Below are 24359 nucleotides of genomic sequence, written 5' to 3'. Positions count from 1 at the left end.
ATCTGAAAATTGGAGAATTTAGCAATAACTTATACTTAATTTTTATTCCATATAATTTTTATTTATGAATTTAGCCTTTAAAGTAAGCATTTAAATCCATATCACTGACCTGGAAATCATAAGAAAGTCATAAGAACAGATAACAGGCCAATCCAACCTACAGGATTTATCTAGATTTAACAGGCTTCAAAATGAAAATTGAACACTGTTATCAGTTCTGTGCTAAAATAGCTTTCTGAATTTCTGCTAACAGAACCTACCAAAGCTTTTTACCAAGATGTCCCTATTATATCAGGTGTTTTAGTACAAAAACTAGTTAATGACTAACAGCTGGAGTGTTTTAAAACTCTATGTAACATGCATTTAGACACAAAAAAGACGCATTATATTAGCTGAGAGCAGAGAGAAAGAGAGAGAGAGAGAGAGAGAGAGAGAGAGAGAGAGAGAGAGAGAGAGAGAGAGAGAGAGAGAGAGAGAGAGAGAGAGAGATCAGAGGATGATCTTATCCCTATACGCTCACTGGCAATATCTGGGAAGCAGGTGTTTCACTGGAGGGAGTCCAATCACAGGGCATGTCTGTGGAGCATGCCAAACCTGGAGCCAATCAATTTCAGCAAGAAAAAAGTACCCACCTTCTAAATCCCGCAGCTGAGTCCTTTTCAGAGCACTGTTCAATCTGTTCTATGCGTGGAGTGCTGTGATCTACTTTTTAGGTATCTGCAAACAAGACAGTGCTAGTCGGCTTTGGGAGGAAAAAAAATAAAAGAGTGATTCAGTTAGAAAATGACAGCCGAGGCTTGGGTTTTTGCAGCAGTTTCTTTATTGTAAATGAATTTTTTGTGGGTAGAAAGAGTATAAAATGTAGAATATTGCACAATATAAATCAATTGCACTTTCTCAAAGGTTAACAATGCATCTGTGTATCATTATGCTACACTTACAGCTAGTCCACACTGTGCAATTCGACTGTAAATCTAAACTAATATGTGTATGAATTATAAAAAATATATGGTTCGACTGATGTCTAGAGATCAAGTGATTGGTTCCTAACAATATACTGCATTTAGCATTGAAGTAGATGTAGGCTATGTAATGGCTTGAGGGAAGTCAACTTTTCTCAAGTAGCTAATACAAAGCTGACAAGTAGTAACTGCTTAAATTGATATGAATAAGATATTTACATAGCCCTTTTTGTCCGTCTCATTTCACTTTTTAGATCTTAAGGGATTTCAGGTTTTGAGTGTACACAAATAAGCAGGTACATTTCCAGTGTTTATGTTATTATCCCAGCGTTCGTTATCCAAGTGTTTAACGTTAACTTTAGAAAACACCATGTAATTTGCCTGAAAATATATAATAAAACTTCATTATTTTATGTTTGGACAATCTTCGGCTACACGGTCATAGATGTCGTTCAGTACGAAAGACAGACTATTGTCGAAATCAACAAGTCAGTACAATTTATAGAAAACATTTTTCTTGAGAATGTCAGTTCCTCTTGAGCTCACAGAATATTACAATCTACCAATGTAATTACTTCTCAAAAGCCAAATTCTCAACATCATAAAATTTTCAACATTTATAACAGATATAAAGTTAGCTATGAAATAAAGTACTCATGAATAAAGCCATGTATTGTGCATGCAGTCAAATAATTCTGCATTTACACAAAATTTCTCAGAGCAACTTATGAACAATTTAATAAAGAAAGAAGGAAAACAAGAAAATGTTTTAGATTCAACATTCACTATATTTTTTCCCCAAAGTTTGTGCTTTGTTGACTAGATGTCTTAGGTGACCGTCCAAAGTAGAATTGACCTACTTGTGAAGGTTATTTGTTCCACTCTATAGAGCCCCTGCAGAAGTAGACAGAGTTAGGACAATAAAAGGAGAGATTTTATTGGGATTTAATTAGTAGCCCTAATCTCTACTATCCAAATTGCTGGCTATCTTTACTGTAATCTTTAAACACACATTAAAAAAAACTTTTGGTAAACACGATTCCAGATTCCAGGATGAAAACAAATGCAAATCCTCATTAAAATCCAATGTCAAAGAGCAACCCAAGTGCTGCAACCTCAAAACAATGGATTGTGGTATTTCACTTTCTGCTTGTCAGTGCAGAATTTGACAGGATGCTTTAGTTGTTCTTGTGGCATTATGGTGCATGAATGCTGGAAATAAGAGAAAGGTGAAAGAGATTCAGAGAAACCAGAGTCTCCAGCGTGCATGCTTCTTGGCTTCAGCCTTGGATTTGCGCTTGGGGGTGGAAGTGTACACTTCATGCGTATAAGGCAGAGAAGGGTAGGCCGGGTCTACTGCTGGACACAGTCTTTTCATCAGAGGCTGCAGCTTATCCTCTTGCAACTTAAAGTCCAGCTCCACACTAAAAAAGAGATATACGCATTTACTTTAGGCATGCAATAATTATAATGATTGTAATCCATCAATAATAACACTAGTATCAGGTACTTTTACTTATACTTGTAAACAATTCTCCAACTTTCAAAACCAAGTGATACTATGTGATGTAAGCCCAGTGTACTGTATGACGCACTCTTATGAACCTACAACAGATTTAGGATGTTTTTAACAACTAATCATGGCAGAAAATTTGCTCTGAGTATACATTATGGTTCATAAATTCTGGATGCGTAACAGTCTTTTATATTTTTAAATATTTCTATTTTCCTTTTTAAAATTAAAATAGAATTTTTGTTTGTTTCTAGTTTTAAATAAAAAAACAGATTTTTACTGCAAGAAGAATATTAATTTTCAAGCTGTAGCACAATTTATTTATTTTTAGTGTTAGAATTAAATAAAATTATTTTATCTGTTTATATCAATTATTTTGGATTTTCTGGGAGAGTATGAATATTTAAGACGTTGCCCATTTTCTAATGAGCAAATTGACAAGCAAATTTGTGTTATTAGTCACTTAGTCATTTATTTATTTTTTGAAGCATGTGTTTTCATGACATGCTGATGAATTTGATCAAGCTTGGATACTCAGGTTTTAAAAGAAACATGTGGCATTGAGTGAACTCTCTCTCTCTCTCTCTCTCTCTCTCTCTCTCTCTCTCTCTCTCTCATTAAAACAAAACAGGGACGTACAACTACTCAGATACTCGAATATTCTACAGTTCAGAAGTTGTTGCTGATATCATTTGCAATGAAAAAAAATTGGGTTCAATTTCAGAAACAGTTTCACTAGTGCTCCCAGACCTCAGTTAGACCTCACTGTACATCAGGAGTAAGTACTATAGCGCCTTACGTACAATACTTATGACCTGAAAGAACACATTTTACAGAATCTTTATTTAAAAGCACTGTTTTAAATGTTGCACATGAGGGCACTTCAGTTCTTTGAGCTTTGCTTTCTTTTTTCTTTTTTTTTCACTCACCAGGGTCTTCGGGGTCTACTTTTTGCTCAGGAATCAAGGTGGAAAACACAATACTTTGCACTCATCTTTAATGACCCTATGTTTTCAGGTCAGTCACCCTCTTGTGTCTATTAAAAATACTGTTTAAATGGCAAATTGGTTTTAAACATAAACTCAGCCAAAAAAAGGTGATTGCTAGGAATAAACATCAGAATTACTATATATATATTTTGTAATTAACATATTGGGCATAATAGCTAATTTACTTAATAATAACCAATATGTTAATTATAACATATATATATTAAAATTCTGACATAAAACATAAAACGAAAAAAGTATAGGGACACCTGACCAATCACACCCACATATGCTTTTTGAACATCCTAATATACATAGATGAATCCTTTTTGGCTGTTTCAATAAGATTTTGGGGTGTGGTTATAGAGTTTTGTGCTCATTCAACCACCAGAGCATTAGTGAGGTCAGGTACTGGCTGCAAACCGTTAAATCGGTGATGGTGGAAAGTCAGATGTTGGACAAAGGTGAGAGGATGGATGGTATTAATGCCATACTGGCCAAACACTGCTGCTGCTTCTCTAGTAGATTAGGGCAGCTTAGTTAACAGAGATAGGATGTTAAATGGTAGGATGGAACAAAGCTGATTTAACTAAAAAAGATTTTAGGATCACAACATGGTAGGAATTGTTAAACACTGGATGATCTTAAATATATACAAATACATCATCCATCCATCCATCCATCCTTCCATCCATCCATCCATCCATCTAACTATCTATCTAAAGTGCATCCGGAAAGTATTCACAGCGCTTCACTTTTTCCACATTTTGTTATGTTACAGCTTTATTCCAAAATGGATTAAATTCATTATGTCCTTCAAAATTCTACAAACAATACCACACAATGACAAGACGTTTGTTTGAAATCTTTGCAAATTTATTAAAAATAAAAAAAATGAAAACTTCTTTTTGAGTCTTTTTGAGTACGATGCTACAAGCTTGCCACACGTATTTTTGTGCAGTTTCTCTCATTCTTCTTTGCAGGACCTCTCAAGCTACATCAGGTTGTATGGTTCTTTGTTTTTTTATCTCTACATGTTAAACTGTCAACAGAAAAGGACTATAACTCAAGTTCAAATACAAACACACAGTTGTCTTTGTATACTACTGTAGTGCTAAGGGCGTGTGTCACTATGAGCTATCTGACCCACTCTCCACCCTACAGTTATGATCCCTAGCTGATAAGATGATTTGTGTGGACGGGAGCAGTTAAATCCTCCGATTAGCGTACTGCACCAGCTTTAATCTGATCTAAATAAAATCATTCTGCATGCAGCCGTGTCCTGAATACTGTGACTCATCATAGAACAGTGCTGAGATGGTAAAGCTCTGCAGTCCATAAACGATACCCCCCCACCCCCCAACCCCCCAACAGAATTTATTAAAATCCAAACACACATAACAGGATGGATATGAGTACAGTCATGACCGTCAATTATATCTATTTATTTAAGATTAGACTGTGCTCTAAATAAATTACAGCCGAGTTGGCAAGCAATTGTATTCACCGAAGCACAAAAAGCCCATGTTTATTTTGCTTGTTATGAGATCACTTGGCACTTGAAGATACAGTGTGCGAGTGTCAGACTGCAGTCCGTGATGATCTACTCAAATAATGTGTGTCCTCTGAATTTTTGTCCTGTTTCCTCTGACAAGCAACGTAGTTCTGATAGATCCATGCAAATGATTGGAGTAGATTTCTTTCCAGTGTGTTAAATTTGGAAAAACATACAAGTTTTTGTTTTATCCTTCATGCACTGTTTATGAAAACTTAGCAAGTTTTGAGTCTGACATATTGAAGAGAATGGGCACTGTTCCAGCATGTATATAAGACCGTACTGAGCAGTTATTCATTAGGTACAGTTATTCATTAGGTACTTATATGCGGATGAGTTCATGTGGACAGCTGGTAACAAAAGTACCGTACTTTAATGATCAGATGACTATTTCATCAAAATGAATCACTTTACAGTATACACTATATTATACATACATACATAAATTATAACAGTTTAATCCTAATGAGCAAGCCAGAGGTAACGTTGGCAAGAAAAAACTCCCTGAGATAATCTGAATGCCAATAAACGAAGTCACTCATCTGGATGAGAACGGCTAGTGCAATTATAAATAATTTTCCTTCTGTGATCTATTCACTCTAAATTTGTTGAAATTGAAGTCTGATTTGTTGATGTTTTGTTCACTGATCAAGATTTGAGTGCAAAGCCACTTGCAGACGTAAAGCTTTTATAATCAATTCTATTCAGTTCAATTCAATTCAATTTATTTATATAACACTTTTAACAATGGACATTATTTCAAAGCAGTTTTACAGAAGTTAAGAAACATAAAATAAAAATGATAAAGTTTAAATTAAGCTACTATTTATCCCTAACATTTTCTAATCCACTGTAGCAAATCTGTAACAGTTCTTGTCCAAAGCCATATTCATAGTGTATAAGTGGTACCATCCACAGTAATTATATTGATATTAATCTGTTCAAGGTGCACATTCTGTCCTTACACAAGAAGTTTGTACTATGCATGTATTACATTACTTTGACTGGCAGCTTAGTTATGGATTCATAAATCTCTTCTTTTTGTTAACAGCAGATAAAGGTAACCTCAGGTCTTTCTCAATTATATGCTCTGATGCTTACACATGCATACAACTGCAAACTCACAATGTGGGATTTACAGTAGATACTGCCCAAAGACTTTTTTTTATTTTTGCCAAAATACAGACTTCTGTGTATTGCCATAAATATTTGAACAATAGGATTTTTTATGAATTCCTCGCTTCTGTGTTTGCACAAAGCAAGATTGTTAGAAAAAGATTGATTGAGATTGATTGTGTAGTATTTACTCTGCAAGTTGCTGGCTCTTTAGTAATAAGTGAGGGCAAGTTGGAGTACAAGCTGTCTGTATCTCAGTACTCTGTACCTGTACGCTGAGGAACAGGTTATTCTAGAGACCTGGCTTAGGTGGTGCACGAACATTGTATATTATATCTATGCATTAAGACATTATACACTCAACACAAGAGTGCTTTCATTATCATATAATTTTTTTCATAAATAAATCAGTATTTCAGAGATGAAATTTAGATTAGAATTAGAGATTCGTGTGGTATTACCTCCCACCCCATGTGTGTGGTATTACTTCCCAGCCCATGTGTGTGTGTGTGTGTGTGTGTGTGTGTGTGTGTGTGTGTGTGTGTGTGTGTGTGTGTGTGTGTGTGTGTGTGTGTGTGTAATGTATGCAGTAATATGCAGTAGAAATATGGTCCAAACAAGTCTGCTGATTATATATAGAGGATTCCAGCAAACTATTTTTGTTATTTTGGTGTTAAAGCAGATAAAAGTAACCTTCTCTAGTTCATTCATCAGTTATTTTGGAAGAAAAAGCTCTGGAGTCCAAACCATATCTCTGTCTGACAAGAATGATATTTCCTGAGCAGGGTGAGACCAGTCGGGAAAGAGTACAAGGCATTCTCTGACAAAATATAAATACCTGTCAAGAGCTGTCATATTTTTTCTTAGTGTTGTGGAACATGGACAAATCAAGTTGGTTCCTGTTAACACTTATGTTATAGCAGCTATAAACAACCCAAAAAATCGGTCTTTTTCTGCCTCTTGAAATGAATAATACAAAAAAAATCAGCTTGACATGTTACAGAAAAACTTAACGTTACAGTTACTGCTTGTTGTGTTGACACTGGAGAGCCCTTCAGACTATTGTACTGACAACTCTACCATCTAGGCGAAAGCTTAGCTTAGCTTAGCTTAGCTTAGCTTAGATAAAACTCATTTCATTTATTTGAAGTGTTCGCCATACACATACTGTAGGTGTTATTACAATAGAAATGTCATTGTATTACAAGAAGTATATTAATATAATTTTTGCAACTGGTGCCTAGGTCAGAACCATGATGTTAACATAAAATTATTCCAGACCAATCAGACTTGAGTATTCAAGAGTGCTGTGGTATAATCATAGTTATTAGACTTGTCAGGCGATGTATTATTGTTATTCAGAAACAACTGTTAAAACATGGGTGCTGCAATTATCTTGCCATCTTCAGTAGTTTATGATTCTGCTTTCTAGCTGTGTTGCAAAACATGGCTTCTATCCATCTCCTGTACTCCCTCTGCCTGTTTAACGATCCATCAGTGTCCATTCTCTAGGATGCTTGGGATGGAGAGAGGATACAAAGAAAGGCAAGTTAGGGAAACAGAAGAGAATTCACTCCCGAGTGAGGATGGAGGAACAGGATGTCTGACTGGCCCGATCGTCTGATTGGCACTTCAGGCTAAAATGCAGAGCTAACCATCAACTGTCAGGTCATGCTCTCTAGACAGCTCAGGAACAGATTGGAGCAATCAGACATCCTCTTTTCCCCCTTTTCCTGTTTCAGATTGTTTCAGTGAGTCAGCAGGGCTCATTAGTGCTGACTACAGCCCGGCATTCATACCATTGCTGGCTCCCAGCTGCACACAGTATCTTTATCTTTATCTTTTTTCTAACAGCTTAGCAGACTTAAGGTAATCACAGAGTGAAAGAGATCTCCGACAGCTGAAAGAATTCATCTTCACCTGTTATAAAGCATCGGATTTTCGCAGTTTATTCCACCGCCATAAATTCTTTATTGGAAACAGACTTGTGACTAACAATGGAAAACGCATCTTATGAAAGCGACAGGGACAGAAATCAACCACCAGTTAATAATTCATGCCAAAAGGATAGTAACAATAATTGTCCTGGATACAAAGAAAGTAGGCATAATGCTGTGTACTACTTATATTGGCTTAAATACGTTTAAATGCGTTTTATGTAAACGATGTCGAAGTGTTAGAATTTGGAATTCGCCTCGCATTAAAAATGCATCCGCTTGGGTTTTGCCTGAATAAGAGGATACCCACAGCTCAAGATGCGAAGATGGTGGGCACTAAACATTATCATTTTTCAAGCTCTACTGTGGACAGTCATATTGAGTTGATAGTGGATGATATGAGACAGAGTACAGGCTTTCTATTAAACAAAGAGATACAGGGGGGGGGGGGGGGTTGATGGATTTGGTATTCATTCTATAGTATACTATACTATAGTACAGTATATTATGGCCCGGCTTTATGCATCTTTTTATATACTTTTAACTAGTGCATTAAAATGAAAATAATAATTAATTAATAATCAATAATAACTAATTAGGTATCTAATTTAAAAGACGATAGTTCATAATAGTCAATTTCCTTATTAAATGACAGATACTGTAGTTGCATGGATCTCAAGCTGATGTGAAGTTAAAGAAAAAAGGGTAAATAGTGAAAATATTATGAGTTTACAAGGGGAAACGTGTTCTTATTCTGAATGTCAGTGTCACCTCTCAAAGCATTAGACAGCCAAAGCCACGTCAGCAAGGAAAAAATCTTCTCAATCTAATCTCAAGTCTGTTCTATTTATTAAAATATAAACACATTTTGATTGGGCCATTTTAAACATTTTTAAATGTTTCTGCTGTCTATAGTATGAGAACATGCTTGTGCTGTTAAGATGATAAGCAGCACTGATATTTTGACAGTAGTTATATGATTACAAACTAAACTAGTCGTATATCCATTCACTACGTGTCCTCTATGTATCCTAAAACCTGTTTAAATCCTGAGAAAATTAAACTTAGCTAGAAAGGTTTTAGACATCTTACACACTCTACTTTGGTATTACTACTTCTATCTATCTATCTATCTATCTATCTATCTATCTATCTATCTATCTATCTATCTATCTATCTATCCATTTATCCATCCATCCATCTATCCATCCAAACCCGGAAACCCTGGATGCGATGGCGGAAAGTCGGATGGTGGACAAAAGTGAGAGGATGGACACTATCAATCACACTCTCCATGCCATACTGGCCAAAGACTGCTTCTGCTTCTCCAGTAGATTAGGGCAGCTTAGTTGTAACAGGCACAGGTACAAGAAGTCACTCTTGCCCGCTGCACTCTGATTCTACAATAAGACAGCAGTAAGGTTGGGAAGTTATTCGGACTTTAGACATGATAGACATGTCTATTGATTTTTACATAGTGTCCCTGCACATGTACACGCACTGTACACTGGCACTTTATTTATTCCTATACTTTTATACGCATACTACCACAACTGCTCACCCCATATGCCTTAACTTGCTAACCTGTACAGAAATTGTGTATGTAATTCTTTCTAAATTGTGGTATATTGTGAAGTTTCGAGAAGTGTTAAGTCTTAGTTCTCCTAATTGCTTATTGTGTTGTGCTGGTTTCACATCAAACTTCCCCTTGGGGAGATTAATAAATTATTCTCTCTATATATGCAGTATAGCTTACAAACTTATTAATTAATCTCTCTCTCTGTCTGTCTCTCTCTCTCTCTCTCTCTCTCTCTCTCTCTCTCTCTCTCTCTCTCTCTCTCTCTCTCTCTATTAAAGCATGCCTTTGACAAAAGAACGGGATCAGGAAGCTGTCGCAAGGTTGAGATGGACTTTAACCAGATACATGGCAAGCACATCACACACAACAATGTCAAACTGGGAACAAAAGCTGAGAAAAATGACTCTGCATATGTTTACAAAGAAATGTCAATTATGTGGAGGAAGTTTTATGAATGAAATTAGATTTTGCTGAAAGCTGTTAATTTCCCCTATGTATAGAGACATCCAGGACATTATCCAGACTGACATTATACAAGTGTAGGTGTCTGTGAGCTGATGTATATGGAAGAGGGCAGATGCAGTGGTAGCTTTATGTGTGAGGCTTCACTCTCCGTGGTCATACTGGCGTTTGATAGAACTGGTGTGGGGAAATCTCAACGCTTATACTGTATGTTAGGATTATTTATCATTATTTTTCCACCTGGTGGTTACACAAATTCACACATGCTTAGTTAAGCCTGTGAACAAATAATCTGAACTCAGCACTTCAAATTCCATGCGTGACCTTGTGATTTTTTTATTTTTAAATGTTTTAGGCTACTTTGTAATTCGTCAGAGACATGCTGTTGAAATTCATGCACAGAAAGGTGGCAAATTTCAGAAAAAAACAGTTTCTCTTATATGCTGTTGGGGGGATTTTGCAGGTATGGTTTGGATCTTATGGGAAAGTCACTATAAATCAATCCAATTTTATTCTGCCTTATCTTTAACCTATGAGGACACATTTCTATCCTGATGATTAGAAAGAGTGATATGGCATGGCCTTCACTGTCACCAGATCTCACGTCCCATGGTACTGTAGCTTAGCAGGCATGTGTATTTCTTGTAGGATGTTTTGAAGCACAAAATATAACGAAACCATACAAAAAAGAGATTTAGTTCAGAGATCTAGTTTTGTGTAGCCTATAATTTGTTTTACAACCAGGGTAATTATTGCCCTGCAAATTGCTTGTTTTCTTTTAGTTCTTTAAATCCTATCACACTGCTGGATATATCTGAATGTGCTGAACAGTTATCAAATGGAACTGATGAAAATCAGCCCAAAGTAAAGAAAATAAAATGGCATTCATAAACTCTGTGTTTATACAAACAGGAGAAACAATTACACGTTTTATATCAACAGTGTTTACCTGACTCCTCTGGCTGTAATTCATTTAAATTCATATCTAATCTATCTAGACAAATGCATTCCCATTTCCATCTTCAGTGTGCTGGACTGTCACTTTTTTTATGATAAATGGAAATCTCACATACACAGTAGCTCCTTCTGTATAAGAGTCCATGTAGAGTAAATGAATGAAAAAAGGTTGCATATAAAAAAGTGTGTGCATTCATAATGCATTCGTATGCTTACATGCTGATATAAACATTCATAAATGGATATCAAGCTGTTCACGTTCAAATGAGGCGTATAAGTGTGCTTGTTTGGATGCATGCAATAGCACTGAACCATAATAACTTTGTTGGTCTTCGTAACAAAATCAGCACTATGCATTATAAATGAACAATTTCCCAACAGGAACCTCAGTGTTTTCTATGTCTTATAATCCATATGCCATTGGCACACACATTCACACACATCTTATAGGTCATCCTGTGGTTATATAATGATGCAATCCGACGCTCTGTGTTGCAGACAGAATGCCCTCTGGCTTTGTATTACATATATAAACACTTACATGATGAATGATCTCAGAAGAAAAAAGCTGTACTGGAAAATGTTCCACCATCCGCTATTCATTAAAAAAAAAAAAAAAAAAATTTTTTTTGTTTGTTTGTTTGCTTGTTTGTTTGTTTGTTTGTTTGTTTGTTTGTTTGTTTTAGGTTTCCTTACTTCCCTATAGCATAATTTAGTTTAATGACTAAATTGGACAAGCTATTCCGGGAATGCTCATGAACCCAAGTAGAAATATGAATGCTGCACTTAAGTAGTGTGACTGATGGATACAAACTGTTCTCTTCCAACTGCTGAATTAGAACAATGAGATCAAGATTCATCTGTGTTTGTGTTCATAAATAAAGACACTATCGAGGTTATCTTTTGCACCGTTAATAGGTATTTTGCTCCTGGAACATAAATATAGTATACCTTTAAGAATACTTTGTGTACATAATTGGACCTTAAGGACTACCGATGCAGCTAGAGTGGCTCATGAGTATAGATTTTGGTGAGGTTGCACAAGATTAAATAATAGGGGGATGTTGGAGCCTGGTGGTTAAGGTGCTGGACTAACAACCGGAAGATCATGAGTTTGATTCCCATGTGCACCAGGCTGCCACTGCTGGGCCACTGAGCAAGGCTCTTAACCCTCAATTGCTCAGCTGTATAAAAAATGAGATAAAATGTAAGCTGCTGTGGATACGGGTGTCTACTAAATGCTGTAAATGTAATAGTATAGTCTCAAATATCACATCTGTCTCATGCTGCCAATTTGTGTGTAGTGAATTTTTAGAATAACCCTGTAATAAGCAGTTTTTTCACATTGGGCATGTTTGCTGTGGTCCGAGTGCGATGGCGACTGTTCCCGGCGCCCTCCTGCTGCATCGTTCTGTTTTCAGACTCACTTGATTCTATTGAACCCAGGTGCAATTACGTTCAACTTACATCATCACAAACACTCATAGAGGATACAAAACAAATCATCATATTTTTTTTTTTTATTATTATTTTAGTGCTATTATGCACAGCAAGGAATCTCACCTCACAATGTGCTCCTGCAAGACATGAAACACACTTTCTGTGGAAACTAATAAAGTCATCATCAGCTAAACACAAGAGCAGGTTACTTTACTTATTGAAAAAGTGCAGACCCGAGTACGAGTTGCGTTGTCATTCACTGAAATTGCGTTCCAGTGCAAACCAAAATCAGTCCACATTCAACAGTTTTGTTTGTTTGTTTGTTTGTTTGTTTGTTTGTGTTTGTTTGTTTGTTTGTTTGTTTAGAAATTGTTTTTTTTTTTTTTACAAATGATGGTGTTCATGATAGTTTTAAAGATTTAAGAAAGCATATACAGCGAGTCACAAAAACGTTAGAAATCATTAGAAGTGAGAGCTTCATAAACGTACACAAATCAACATGCTTAGTTAAAGTCTGAGAGCTCAGTGCTTCAGATTAAATTGGTAACCTTGTGCTTCATTTAGCCTTCATCATGAGGCTTCATCACAGGGATTCCACAGTCATGGTGTTGAAACCGATTTACAGAACAGACAGGTGACAAATTATAGGAAAATACAGTTTCTCTGCTGTAGGATACATTTTTGAGTATGACTTGGATTTTATCCTTTTACAGACAAGTCGATACAAATCAATACACATTTATTCTAAAAGAGTGATATGTCTTTCAATGTTTTGCACACCTATTGGAGATTTTGAATGAACATGTTAGATTGCTCCATCATCAGCATCAAACTGACTGAGGGAATATCTTTTGGGAGAATTGTGTTTTGTGCCTGTTCAGTACATTTACATTTATGCATTTGGCAGATGCCCTTTTTCAAAACAAATCTTGTTTTATACAACTAAGCATTAAGGATCTTGCTCTGTGGCTCAGCATTGGCAGCTTGGTGGACTTGGGATGCAATCTTGCAACCTACCAACCAGTAGTCCAACACCTCGACCATTAGGTTAGTGCATCGACCAAGTACAGTTCTGGAGACTTGCCAAGGCAGAATTTGTGCCTTTTGTTACCCGTCTGTATGTTTGCAGTGCATTATGGGACTATATATCGTCTGTATAGTATCAAGAGTGTCTGGAGTCTAGCCATTGTAACATTCTTAAAATATCTCGTTTGGTAATAACGTGTAAAGTAGCGCTGAATGACTCATAAAATGCAGAATAATAAGTCGACATTGACTGTTGACTTTGACAAAAATACTAACGCTATGTGAAATCCACTGTTTAGCATGAGTCTGGTGGAGTGAGCAGCTGTCAAACCCTAAGACACTCCCACCTCCCATTGAACCTATCAGTATTCACCATCTCCAGGCTTATAATTATCACCCCATTTAACGACTCATTACCCTGCATATTTATACTCCCTGTTTCCTACTGTATACTTTATATGTCTTGCTATTCCCATGCACAATTCGTCCTTATTACTGTATATCCTGCTTTAAGCTTGTCCCACTGACTTTGGATTAAAAAAACATTCCCTAAGTAACTGCTTCTTCATTGCTCCTGGCTTCCTGTCTGTAATTTCTTCCTTTTTTTTAAGTGTTGTTCCTAATAATATGTGCATGCATGTCTGTAATGTTTAAACCAAAAAAAAAAAAACCCAAAGAGCTCCAAAACAAACCTAATTTAATAGAATCCATTTTAGTCAGTGTGTGAAAATGCTAGGCAGAAGCATAAACAACATTCTCATCATAAAATACAGTATTTCATAATATTGAGATAATTGGCTACATATTTATGGTAAGCACAGCTTATAGTGTCTCACCTGTAGATGATGCAGGCACTATTTCGGCACGTGTCACAGTTGGCTGTATCCTGCCCTGTTCGGTATGATAGTCGGCTGCCAAAGAAAAAAGAATATGTAAAAGATCTGCCCCCTTGTTCTAATAGTATTCTTATCAACACCCTGGTCCTGTGAGTTAGCATTGCTACATGCTGCACCAACATTTACTCCACTGAAGATACTCAAAATAATAAATACTCATAATAAAATATAGGCAAAAAATGTTTGATCAAGTACAATTCCAACACCATGGTTAATTAAGCATAGCTATACTTGCTCTGATACCAACATCCAACACCATGCGACACTGATGGTGGCATTGGGCATAAGATAATGTTGCTGTGTAAATAAACAGGCAACAGGTGAGAAAAAATAAATGTGAGTGTAGGAGAGTGGAAATAACATCTCTTAAAGCAGTAGATTGATCGATAATCATTTACATTCAGTGATTGACAACAAGGGGTCCTGATGCAGTTACTGTATGTCACACAAAAGTATAAAGTCTTCAGCTGTAGAGAAGCCATTTTCCAAATTAGCTAGTAGTTAGTGAATGCACTAAATTTGAAATCAACAAGGTGACATTATGTCCCTGATTGCTTAATACTAAGTAGCTGCAAGATCTCAGTATTACAAATGTGCTCAAGTCTCCAGCGTTATTATGACATACCTACGGCTATGGCTCTGCCGATGTCAATAGTCACAGTGAGAAATTTGGCTACGCATCACTCTGGCCAGGTTTGATGTATTATTTGTGTGCGGTCATGACAGGAGATTTTGGTTTCCCCTGAGAAAATAATGCTCAGCACCCAGAAGCAATGCAGTTATGCATTTTTATTAAAGCTTAATGAAAACTTAATTGCATCACTTTATTTGTCAGTGCACTTGGGCATCATGGTGGTCATTGATATTCTGTACATAGTTTCATGTAAAACAGCTGGTGCTGTCGTATGTGCTATGTCACATACCTTACATTTGCCTAGCATAGATGCAGATTTTCATATATGAAATAAAAAAAAAGAATACAGAATACAGAATTGAGCAGCTAATGTTTTCAAATGAGACATAAATACATATAGTGGTGTCTAGAAGTCCAAGACCACAATGAACATTTTATAGAATTTTATAAAAATATGGTAATAATTCTGAAAATTATGCCCAGAAAATGTGGTACAACTGATAGAAAAACCGGGCTCTTTTAATACAAAGACAGACATATTAAATACACAGATGGAGCATTTCAATTTCTTTTGCATTATCTTTCTATTTCCTTTGCTCAAACTTGCATGCTTTTGTGCCACTGCTGTTGTCAATAAATGTTTAGTGTGTTGTGTAATAATTCATTTTAAATAACATTTAAAAATTTAAACTAAGTTTTTTTTTTTTTTTTTTAAATATACAATTAAAAAAGCAAGAAATCCCAAATATTTGGATGTTGGGGTCAGAGTGCAGGGTCAGCCATGATTCATGCCCCTGGAGCAGAGAGGGTTAAGGGCCTTGCTCAAGGGCCTTGCTCAGCCCCTTAACAACTTGAGCCACCACTTCCCTGTCTGCAAATGTGTGCTGTTGACCATGTTAACTGCTTTATACAAAAGGTCAGATTTTACTCATGTCTAATCTCTTCTACTCTTCTGAGTCACTGCCATCTTAAGTGCACACTGTATTTAAGGCAAAATATATACCATATAACACTAAGAACCTCTGAAATTCATTCGGATATTTATAATTGTAATGTGTCTGTCTGTGTTTTCCCCTTGTTTCTGTCTGCCGTCTCTCCCTGATGTTAATTGTTGACCCCGCCCACCTATCTGTTACCATGGACACTAATTACATTCATTCTCTTCCCCAGGTGTTTTGTCTTAGTCCTTGTCTGTCTCTGTTTTGTGATTGGTTCTCGTTCTCCATATATACTCTGTCTGTTCACTTCAATGTTGTTGGTCGTTTTTGGTGTTGGTGTGTGCATGTCCATGTTCCCGTTTCCTGTTTGTTCCGCGTTGCCTGCCTGTTTGTTTGTGTCTTGTTTAGTAAAAACCTTTAAAACTGCATTTGGATCCTCACTCGGCTTTGTTTCACCGTGTCACCTCGTGACAGAACGACCAACCTCCAATGGATCCAGCAGAACTCCTGTTTTGCCTACGTCAGGAGGACGCCCCAGTTGAGGAGTACACGGAGGTATTCTTGGACCTGTGCAGCGAGGTCAATTTCGATGAGAAGGCGCTCCAAGACATTTTTAAGCACGGACTAAGGGAGATCCTGCGGTATTTGATGCCGTCTACCAGAGAAATAAAGACATTCTCGGAGTTCGTCAACTTGGCGTTGCTCCTGGACGGGTCCACGCTGAGCGTTAACACTGTAGAGACGGAAGCCGGCCGTAAGTATTTTTTGGGGGGGGGCAGCAAGCATCGGGATCCGTGGGCCACAGAGTGGAATCAGCCACGGACGCCCGAATGCTCCACAGTGCCTCCGCCCAGACCAGTCCCGTGCACATCCGTGATTGAGCCAGTTCCCATGGCTACCGTACCGGCGAGCTCGGCTGAGGTCCGTGCTAACCGGCTGGTCTCCAAACTGGCGGATACCCCGATGAGGTCGGCTCGGGCGGCCGGCATCCCTAAGCCGCCAGCTGGACCAGCCGGGTTGCCGGAACCAGCCGGGTCGCCGGAACCGACCGGGTCGACGGAACCTGCCGGGTCGATGGAACCTGCCGGACCGACCGGACCGACCGGGTCGACGGAACCTGCCGGACCGACCGGGTCGCCGGAACCGACCGGGTCGCCGGAACCGACCGGGTCGATGGAACCTGCCGAACCGACCCGGTCGACGGAACCGACCGGGTCGACGGAACCTGCCGGGTCGATGGAACCTGCCGGACCGACCGGACCGACCGGGTCGACGGAACCGACAGGGTCGACAGAACCTGCCGAACTGACCGGGTCGACGGAACCTGCAGGGTCGACGGAACCTGCCGAACCGACCGGGTCGACGGAACCGACCGGGTCGATGGAACCTGCCGAACCTGCCGAGCCGACCGGGTCGACGGAACCGAGCAGGTCGATGGAACCTGCCGTACCGACCGGGTCGACGGAACCGACCGGGTCGACAGAACCTGCCGAACCGACCGGGTCGACGGAACCTGCCGGACCGACCGGGTCGCCGGAACCGACCGGGTCGATGGAACCTGCCGAACCGACCGGGTCGACGGAACCGACCGGGTCGACGGAACCTGCCGGGTCGATGGAACCTGCCGGACCGACCGGACCGACCGGGTCGACGGAACCGGCCGAGCTGACGGAACCAGCCGAATCGGCCGGGTCGACCGAAATGACTGAGTCAGAGGACGCCATCATGACACCCAAACTACCTGAACTCTCTGCCTGGCATGAACCTATGCATGTTTCTGTTTTCCTGTGTTTTGCTTCGCTGGACTTGCCAGCCCTTCTACCTCCTGTCCCTGTTCATAGGCCCAAAGCACCACCCTGGCTGCCAACTCCGTTCCGATCTCTGGCTCCGCCTCCAGCACCACCCTGGTCCCCGGTCCTGCTCTGGTCTCTGGCTCCGCCTCCAGCACCACCCTGGTCTCCGGTCCTGCTCTGGTCTCTGGCTCCGCCTCCAGCACCACCCTGGTCTCCGGTCCTGCTCTGGTCTCTGGCTCTGCCTCCGGCGCCGCCCTGGCCTCCTGTTCTCCCGGCGCCGCCCTGGCCTCCTGTTCTCCCGGCGCCGCCCTGGCCTCCTGCTCTGCCGGCGCCGCCCTGGCCTCCTGCTCTGCCGGCGCCGCCCTGGCCTCCTGCTCTGCCGGCGCCGCCCTGGCCTCCTGCTCTGCCGGCGCCGCCCTGGCCTCCGGCTCTGCCGGCGCCGCCCTGGCCTCCGGCTCTGCCGGCGCAACCCCGGCCTCCTGCTCGGCGGGCGCCACCACTATACGAACCCGACCCGCCCTCCCACCCTGGTTGCGCCTTCGCTCCACCCGCCTGAACTGGGTTTTGTGGACTTGGGAGCGTCTGGAAGCCGCTCGTAGGGGGGGGGCTCTTTAATGTGTCTGTCTGTGTTTTCCCCTTGTTTCTGTCTGCCGTCTCTCCCTGATGTTAATTGTTGACCCCGCCCACCTATCTGTTACCATGGACACTAATTACATTCATTCTCTTCCCCAGGTGTTTTGTCTTAGTCCTTGTCTGTCTCTGTTTTGTGATTGGTTCTCGTTCTCCATATATACTCTGTCTGTTCACTTCAATGTTGTTGGTCGTTTTTGGTGTTGGTGTGTGCATGTCCATGTTCCCGTTTCCTGTTTGTTCCGCGTTGCCTGCCTGTTTGTTTGTGTCTTGTTTAGTAAAAACCTTTAAAACTGCATTTGGATCCTCACTCGGCTTTGTTTCACCGTGTCACCTCGTGACAATAATATTGTAATTTCCATTCAAGTTGTCATCAGTAATATAAATTGTAAGGAAAATTGTTGCATTCAATTATTAAAGTATGCAAATAGAAACTGTTTTACTAGTGCTGTCAGAATTTTGGACAAGAGTGTATATGAATAGGATGTGCAAGTTTAGAAAGCTTGGCAACACAGGACATCATACTGAAGGTCTGCATTGTGTATCGAATCATACAGGACACAAGCTGGAGACTTTTAGCAAGCAGTCCTACATGTGGTTGGAAGAACAAAGAAGGTTAAATTTGGACAATAATGTGTAATTTATAGTATAAAGTAAAATCATCACAGATAAAGATTATTAAAGGATGGTCACGTCACCTACACATTTAAGTCCAAATACATATACTTATATGATTTGTTGAATCATTAAATAAATACAGACATATATACTGGCATTACACCCTTAATGTAAAGTATTATTATTTCTTTTATTTTATTTTTATGAGTAAGAGTTTTTTCTATCTAGAGTGTATGCTCAATTTATTTGCCATAAGTGCTGCCTAGCAAATTTCATCCTTAGGCTACTGATTTTGTTTGAGATTAACATTTAAGAAGATTTCTAATAAGAACTTATGAACTCGTTATTAATTGTATTAATGCAGCTATTATTATTTACCTATATCCATGTGTTATAAAAAAAGATCATAATAATAAATGAATAAATAAATGAATAAATGAATAAATTAATTAATAAATAAATAACTTTTTGGGTTTCTGATTAGAGTCCAATATGTGAATCAACAAAAGATCGTTTTAGCATTCCACATAGGAACTCCTAAGGCTCTAAGCTCTCAATCTGTCAAAATTGTCAAAAAAAATAAAAAAAATCATGCTAAATGAACTAAGCATTCTTGCGGTTATGACATGTTTGGATGTGCGATTGGATGTGTTTACAGAGGGGCTCTCTTCCTTCCACTATACTCTGCCTCAGGGATCTGGCACAGTATCCTGTGCTAACTGCAGGCTTTAGCTCAGTTCATACTGGGAAAGACTTTTTGGAGTGGAGCCCTGGGTTTACAGTAGGGAGCATGACACCATGCTTCATCATTAACCTGTGGAAAAACTCCCTGGCAACTACAGGCTGCCTTACATTATACACTGCATTAAAATATCTTCATGTTGCTTTACAGTGGAATCCTGCAATGTTTCAGCAGGCTGCTGAGATATGGGTCATGGAGGCATCGCTTTTATTATTTACTTATGTTATTATGCAAAAGAACGACGAGTGAAAAACACTGTGCTGCTTGGAAAATCTAAAATTGCAGCACCTGCTTCACTGTACAAAATTGCCCACAAATAAACAGCTCCTCGTTAATTATTGAACTACCTATAATCAGGGCCTTACGTATATTCACTCCACTTATCACTACAATTTTACTTATCGTTTAAGTAATTTATGTATTATACTATATTATATAAAAAAGCACTTGCACTTGTTACAGTAAACAGCGGTAACTAAGGAAACATTTGGGTCTATGATGCATGTGGTTTGATGGACCATTCTTTTTTATTGTCAGAGGTTTTTCGTGACAACATGACATTTATTCTAGACAACACTGACACAAATTATATATGAGCTAAAATGATTTCTAATTTGTTGTCATCTTTGTTTAGTGTTCGGAGACAGAACAACTGGAAAACTGAAATGTATTTTGACAAATATGATATTTGTCTGATACCAAACCTCAATCCCAGTGAGAGTGAAGTAATGACTGCTGATTTTGGTTCAGTTGCAGATGTGAAATATCCAATTGTAGAAATGTGTGTGGTTTGAAATTGTTTGTTTAAAAAAATTATATTACACATTAAACCACCCTGCCTTCATGTCACCCAGATTTATGCTAGCTTCATATTTGATTCATTCTTAGCCGTATGATTGAAATATGTATACTCTATCTTTCTGCTAGCTTTGTGAAATCTGTATAAAATCACTATGGTTTTATTTCCCTGACATACACTATACTCATGTGTGTTTGCTAAACATCTCATTCTGAAACCATGAACACTAATATAAAGTTGGTTCTAGAAAGACTTCCACTAGATATTGTGAGGATTTTTGCTCATTCAGCCTCAAGAGCATTAGTGAGGTCAGGTAATGATGTTGGGTGAGGAGGACCAATTCCTCCCAAAGGTGTTCATTGTGGCTGCGGTTAGGACTCTGGACAAAACTCTGCTTCCAAACTTTGACAAATGTCTTCATGTACCTCGCATTATTCACACTAGGCCCCTTGGTTACAATGAAGGGAAATTTTAATTTACAAAGACAATCTAGACAACCATTTGCTAATTTTAAAATAAGGGGTTTGGGAAAACCCACATATAGGGGTCAAGCATTCACATACTTTTGCCCATATAGTTTACAGATATTATAGTAATACTCTGTAAATATCAGATTATAAGTTGTGATAATTGTGCACTTTAATGCTTGCTTGAATTATAGTGGTAAGTACATTATCTACAAATATACTACTGTACATTCACTTTTTACTGACAAATCTGGTGGTTTTCGCTTTGATTTACGTTATAACCCTTGCTTTCTCGACAAACCCGAAGTTAACCTGTTTTCGGTTTTTCATTTTAACAAAATGAGTTTCAACATAAATCGTAACAAAATAACCCAGGCTTATTGATTTTGCATGACACTGACAACATTTCACCTTTATTTCATAGGTGGCAAGTGACTATAATCTGTAATCATATACCAGCTGTAGCACATCCTGTACTCTGTGTATTCTGTCTGAACACATGCACCGAAAATATACAGGTTTTCGTCAAATATGGCATCCTTGTGGGTTGGGGGTGGTGCTTTCTGAGCATTATTTTCTGGCAGCTACAGATAATTCGTTGCCAGTCTGGATAGAACGCTGAGTAATTGACATGCTAACGAACCGGCCGTGATAATGATCAGAAATTGGTTTGGGCTGCTGAATTTATTTTTGGATACATTTGTGGAAAACCAGTTGTTGGAAAGTATTATAGCAAGAAAGCCTGCCATTAGCTAATGTACCCTCAAAATGAATACAATCGAGCAGAATGATTATTCCCAGAGACAGTTAAGTTTTACAGCCATCTGTGAGACAGTCAAAATAAAGTTGGAATCATTTCTGGGTCTCTGGGTATTAGCCTGGGGAGGGTGGAACACAGTACAGTGCCAAATTTCTACTGTACAAATCATTTAGTTGTCACTTAACAAAACAGTAATAACTAGATGTTTGAGACTAGGGATGTATGAACAGGTGGCAAACTACTAAATTTTAACTTGGCAGAAAGTTTCACAAAGGTTGCATCTAGAGGTGTATAGATAGCAGTTCTGGAATCCCATGGACAACTAAAACTTAAAATTATAACTGTGCAATATATATCTGATTTTTTTTTCAATATATACAGAATAATATAGAAACAGATATTAATATTTGGAGCAGTGAAAATTGATATTCAGCAACATATTCAAGATTCTATGGAAAGCTGAAAGCATTTTGGTAAGCATTACATATCAGATGGTATTACATAATGCCAAAAGTGCTGGACGCTCTGCTTTTTCAACCATGTCCACCTTGCCTGACTTGGCCATGCTTCGATTTGGTTTAAATTCAATGCTCACAGTCTGAGAAACATAGAAAATCCCTTGTGGCAGCTCTCCTGGCCAGCAGAGACAAACAGGGGCTTTTAAGTGCGCCTGCTGCTCTCCTTCCCCTCATGAACACAGCTGCTTTAAGCACAGCACAAGCCTGAGTAAGGGATCAGAGGGTGTCACTCTAATAATAACTGCAGAATGGTAGGAAGTCTCTCTAACATGCACACACACATACACACAGAGCCATATTCCTTTGGAAGATGAAAGGCCTGCCTGATGAGGCACTACTAATTGAGGCTTTTTGAGTGGTGGTTTTGTGATTCCATGACCAGGCAGGGCTTTTGCTTCTCTCCTGGTGAGGAATTAGCTAGTACTCCACTGTTTCTATGTCTATGTGGAGCAGATTTTAAAGCCATTAGCTACCCTACGCATAGCCCTTATGGCCCTTTAATGTTGCTTCAAAGGGAGTTTAGCCCAGGATCACTGCTGAGGATGAGTAGCCAATTTGAAATACTTCAGGAAAAATTTATTTTTTGGTGCACCACTGGTGTCAAGCATATGACCAGGGGCTGGGACCACACAGATAAAGGTTGTAATATGGCCCACCAAATGAATATAGCTGCTTCTAAATAAAATTTGTCTTGTGGAATATAATTGCAATAAATATTTAGGAAACAGAGATAGTACATGTTAATTCCACTAGGGGGCAAAATTGACCAATAACCACTAAGCCATAAACTCAGCTATTAATAAATGTGCATAAGATACTCAACATGGCCAAAGATTTGTGGAGATCTGATCATCCCACCTTTATAATTGTCTTTACCTTCCTGTTTCCTTAAAGTTGAAAGCACACGATTATCTAGAATGTCTTTGTATTATGTAACTTAAAGGTTTCCATTTGAACATGTTCCCACATGAAAGTGGTCCTGTGCACATAGCTAGGAGCCTTAAAGGGGCATGGTTAGAGAGTCTGACTTGTAACCCCAAGGTTGTGGTTTCGAATCTCGGGCCGGCCACGACTGAGGTGCCCTTGAGCAAGGCACCGAATCCCCCAACTGGTCCCCGGGCACCGCAGCATAATGGCTCCCCACTGCTCCGGGTGTGTGTTCACGGTGTGTGTGTGTGTATGTGTGTGTGTGTTCACTGCTGTGTGTGTGCACTCTGGATGGGTTAAATGCAGAGAACAAATTCTGAGTATGGGTCACCATACTTAGCCGTATGTCACGTCACTACTTGTTCACTACTACTTGTTCACTAAAGTCATTGTTTTCTAATGTTGGTGTGGAAGAACTTGAGTGACCTGCAGTCCTGACCCCAGCTTTGAACTAGAATGCTGACTGCACCCCAGGCCTCCTTGTCTAACGCCAGTGCCTGACCTCACTAAGGTTCTTGCGCTCCAAAATCTAAAGGAAAGCCTTCCCAGAAACTGGAGGTTATTTCAGCAGTACAGAGGGACTGAATCTGAAATGGGATATTCAAAAAGCATCAGTATGATTGATCAAGTGTCCACAATCTTAGCCATGTGTGCAATTCCTCATTAGTAAGCTGAAAATGTTATGCTACACCCATGCGTTTCTAAAAGAACAGGGTAAATATTCATGCAATATTTTAAAATTTTATGTGTAAACTTAATATGAACCCTAATGATTTTTCTCAGTAAGTTTTACTGATTTATTTCACTCAATATTATGCAGCCTTTTTTTTGAAAAGTGGTCCAGTTATAAGCAAGCTTGGCTTTAAGATATTGTTTAATCAGTGTTGAGTTATGGTTCTCTTTTGGCAGCTAGATACAAATGTATTCATTGTTGTCACTCCATGGCACTCTTATGACAAGTTATTACAACGATACGTCATGCATTACCCTGAGATTCACATAAGCTCATCTATCCTTCCATGAGCTGTAAACTTTGCATTGAAAAAACTGCTGTGATATGGTGATTGTGAAAGTGCAGCTTTTGAGTGGCACATGTGTTTA

At 39.0% G+C, this 24359-nt stretch overlaps 1 protein-coding gene across 1 annotated transcript in view; it reads right to left on the bottom strand.

The window, feature by feature from the left end:
- Nucleotides 1-813: 813 nt before the first annotated feature.
- The window catches only part of insyn2ab (inhibitory synaptic factor 2Ab), a 36944-nt gene continuing 13398 nt past the window's right edge, over nt 814-24359 (bottom strand). The window contains exons 3-4 of the mRNA XM_027172175.2: nt 14373-14447; nt 814-2386 (exon numbers count right to left, since the gene is read on the bottom strand). Of these exons, the coding sequence (XP_027027976.1) occupies nt 2203-2386; nt 14373-14447 (259 nt within the window). The 3' untranslated portion in view covers nt 814-2202. The remainder of the gene's footprint in view (nt 2387-14372; nt 14448-24359) is intronic.

This window comes from Tachysurus fulvidraco, chromosome 12 (genome assembly GCF_022655615.1).
Source record: "Tachysurus fulvidraco isolate hzauxx_2018 chromosome 12, HZAU_PFXX_2.0, whole genome shotgun sequence".
NCBI classification, from domain to species: Eukaryota; Metazoa; Chordata; class Actinopteri; order Siluriformes; family Bagridae; genus Tachysurus; species Tachysurus fulvidraco.
Note: the sequence above shows the minus strand (reverse complement) of the source record. Positions and strands in the feature narration are given on the sequence as shown.